This window comes from Sorex araneus, chromosome 2, assembly GCF_027595985.1.
Source record: "Sorex araneus isolate mSorAra2 chromosome 2, mSorAra2.pri, whole genome shotgun sequence".
NCBI lineage: Eukaryota > Metazoa > Chordata > Mammalia > Eulipotyphla > Soricidae > Sorex > Sorex araneus.
The window spans coordinates 290,472,269-290,476,088 of record NC_073303.1 but is presented as its reverse complement, the minus strand read 5'-3'; the positions used below and the strand labels follow the sequence as shown (position 1 = coordinate 290,476,088).

The 3,820-nt window shown below is 38.0% G+C and overlaps 1 protein-coding gene across 1 annotated transcript; it reads right to left on the bottom strand.

The window, feature by feature from the left end:
• Positions 1-2,039: 2,039 nt before the first annotated feature.
• SST (somatostatin) lies at positions 2,040-3,470 on the bottom strand. The gene is made up of 2 exons (XM_004603019.2): positions 3,208-3,470; positions 2,040-2,399 (listed from the first exon to the last, which is right to left on the bottom strand). The coding sequence occupies exons 1-2, from the start codon at positions 3,343-3,345 to the stop codon at positions 2,187-2,189; spliced, it is 351 nt and encodes a 116-aa protein (XP_004603076.1). The 5' UTR covers positions 3,346-3,470; the 3' UTR covers positions 2,040-2,186.
• Positions 3,471-3,820: the final 350 nt, after the last annotated feature.

Genomic DNA, 3,820 nt, shown 5'->3' with positions numbered 1-3,820 from the left:
ATGCCCCTCTTGTAATGTCTAATACCAACCATTTTATATATTAAAAGCTATAAACACATGGTTTCAGTAAATCCTAATGAAATATGGCCAAAGAAAGAAGAGTTACTTCCCCAGACTCTTTCATTCAAATAAATAACAGGTTGTTCAGGATTACTGAAACCTGTGATTGTGCAACAAGGAATGAAATATAATTTTAAAGTTTCACCTTAAATAGACTAAAATACTATAGTCTCTGACAATAAATCAAACTTGGAAGGAGCAGAACTAAACCAAACAGGAAAAAAGTAAAACCTTATGCATTTAAAATAAAAGCTCTGCTATGCATATGAATTAAAATAATTAAAATCAGAATACCTCCAGCCCCATTGTCAGTGTCAAAACAGAGAACGGAAGTCATGTATGGAAAGAATATGAGTGTCCTTATTAACGCAATCCTCTATCTAAAAAGATGGAGGAACTAGTGCTAAAAGATTATTCATCTTGACTAAATGTTACATTCAATTTAAGCTTTAAATAAAGAATAAATTTATATTCTTGCCCATTATTTCCAAACTACAACTAGGAACTGACAACTAAAGATGATACTAGCAACTTAAAAATCCCTTAGCACTCATGCAATCTATGTACTGCTTAGAAAAACAATTAAGTTGTGTTCTCGTCTGTGCTTTAATCATAATAATGCAATTCTATTACTCTCCTGAATTAGTTGGTAACCAGATGTACATAAGGCATTTAACAGAGACAGATCCCCTAAGTGGACATGCATTAATTCCCTCCTAAATGCCTTGTAAATAAAAGATGCACCAGAACCTCAAAGGTTATTCTGTTTTCATAAAGATTAGTAAAGTGACTTGGATTATCTCTTGCACAAGCAGCTGTTTAGAAATTAACTTCTACTAAGCTGTGCTCACATTAAAATTATGTCTTTTCTGAAATAAATATAATTTATAAAACAGGATGCTTTTCTTAGATGTTTCCTCTTTTACTAATAAATTCATACTTGGTGATTTATATTAAACTCATGTATTTTATATGGTAACTCCGCTAACAACTATTCAAAAACACAGTTGCTAGTTAAGACAAACATCCCTAAAGAGGAATCTATTTAAGATTGCTGTGAGTTAAATTAGCCATGATTTTCTTTTTGTCTTGAGTGATTCCACTTAGAATGTCATTAGACTGCCAATCATAATAGTGAGCATGTATTCAATATTTTATTAGCTTTGCATTTTATTAGACTCCCATTTTAATATTGCCTTAAAAATACTTGACACTTAACCTTCAGTTATTCTATCATTATGATGTTGTGCTTCATTGCCTTCAAACGCATAACATTCACTAAGGAGATGCAATCTATGTTTTTTTTGCAAACCATACTAATTTCCATGCTGTAATCTTATCATAAAAATGATATTTCCCCCTAAGGACTAAAAGCTGAAATTTACTTTTAAAGTAGAACTGATCATTTAAACTTGCTCCCATAACAGTGAAGATTGTCAAATAAAATATTAAAGTACAATGTTTCTCTAGGTAAAAGTTCCCAAACTAAAAAAAAACAAATCAAACTTTATTTTATCTAGTTATCAATTTTCCAAATAATTATCCCTTCCATTTTTTATGTATTATAGAGTTTGCATGTAAACATGAAGAATAGCTGGATATTTTAAACCGCCTATCATAAGTGCCCATTTTAACATAATTTTAAGTGTACAAAGTATGTAATTGATGTTTGTGACAGTTCCTCCCAACAGTTATCACTGCATTAAAGACAGAATTTATGAGCTTATTTGAAACTACATATCAGTTTTATATGGATTTAAGATTTTTAATTTTAGTTATCTAAGGCTTTTAATTCATCTACATGTTAACATTTAAAATGTAAACTTTATTTTCCCCATGGATTTTAAATAGCATTTATGAGTGATTTTGAGTATGTATCATGAATAACTCAACTGCAAGAGTAATTGAAGTAAATAATGTATTAGTGCACAAAAGGACTACGCAATAATAAAAAAACACTGAATTCTTGTTTTTCATAATTTTACCATAATTTTTATTTTGTATTTACACTTTTCAGTTCCTAATGCAAGGGTACTACTGGGATTTGGGGGAGTTGTGGGGAGAGAAGGTAGGGGCTAGGATATGAGGAATCAGAGGTTTTAAATGCACAGCAATGACTAGTAAAGCTAGCAGGATGTGAAAGTCTTCCAGAAGAAATTCTTGCAGCCAGCTTTGCGTTCTCGGGGTGCCATGGCCGGGTTTGAGTTAGCAGATCTCTGCAGTTCCAGCCTCATTTCATCCTGCTCGGCAGCCTGGGACAGATCTTCAGGTTCCAGGGCATCGTTCTCTGTCTGGTTGGGCTCAGACAGCAGCTCTGCCAAGAAGTACTTGGCCAGTTCCTGTGAGGTGGGGGAAAGGATGAAAATGAAGAAAAAAGAGACAAACGGTGTTTAGAAACATATTCAGTCACATCCCAAGCCCAGTTTTTGCAGCTGTACATCTTTTTTTCACACTTAAATTAGCTAAGGAAATATAAAGAAAGAAATTTTTATAATCACCAGGTTCCCCCAAATACTTTTGAAACTCAAATGTTGCTGCACACTGCCTTACTACGTGGGCTTAAGATACACAAAGGAGAAATAGTAGGTTATTGAAGCTGTTTTGCAAAAATAAGTGCCAATGATTTGTCTAACTCTGTTCACTCACACAAGCGACACACAAGAATCATTCTTTCCATTTTCCCTTGGTCCACTGTGGGAAACAAGACCTTTCATGAGTATGCATTGTATTCACACCCAATTCCTCTGCATGAGAGGGATAGACCGCCTGCTAGAAAGGAAGCAGCTTCAGAGGTCCGCGGATTCAGCACCTGGGTCAGCACCTCCTTGCAGTCAGCACCGGGGATAGAAACCATCATTCCTACCTGCTCATCACCCCGGTCTTAAGCATTTTCTTTGAAGACAAAGAACTCACCTGAACTCTCACCAACAGCTTTGATCAGAAAAATAAAGGAGAGCAACAGAGAAAGAGGGAAAGGTAGAATATTTTGGACTTTGAAAGTTTTTTTTCTCAGAGCGGGGGAATCCGGTAAAGCACAGAAATTCTTCAAGAACTCCCCTTAACGTCCTAAGGGGGCAGGACCCAGGCAGAGGGAAGATCGGGGAATTCGGGAGAGGGATTAAGAAGCCAGCGAGGGAGTCTCCTTACCTGCTTTCCCGCGGCAGCAGCCAGGGACTTCTGCAGAAATTGGCGAAGTCGAGGATCAGACGGAGCGCCAGTGACACCGCCCAGGGCCAGGACGATGGAGAGCGCGGCCAGCGCGCACTGGAGCCGGCAGGACAGCATCTCGGCGGCGCCCAGAAGTCTAGCTAGACAACGGCTGATCAAACTCTAGGAGCGGATCTGCAGGCAGCAGCGAAGGCTCCGAACCTCGCGACTCCTCAAGCGGCTGTGTGCTCTCCACCGGCTCCCCCCTTTTAAACTCTCTCTCTGACGTCAGACGAGGAGGCGCCCCCAGATCTCAGCAGCGCTTTTACGCATCATTACCCTCCTGAAATCAATCACATAAGTGAGAGGAGGGTACACAATCCAAAGTGGTTTTACTTATTAAAAAAAAAAAGTCCTGCGCACAAAAAGGGCCCTGATTATTGAACACGCACTTGCCACACTACACAATCTTATATGTTCACTCGGTGCTACGCACATTCATTTTTATTCATACATACGCACATGTACACACACATACACACAATTACGCATTCTCGAACACTGAGCTCCTGAAGCTGCAAAAGCACTATCGAAAAGCAGTATACACCCAAAT

Excerpts from the sequence above, each read along its gene's own strand:
- SST (XM_004603019.2), bottom strand. The coding sequence starts at position 3,345 with ATGCTGTCCTGCCGGCTCCAGTGCGCGCTGGCCGCGCTCTCCATCGTC. Across the intron at positions 2,400-3,207 it reads CTGCTGCCGCGGGAAAGCAG|GAACTGGCCAAGTACTTCTT; the intron begins GTAAGGAGACTC and ends CCCACCTCACAG.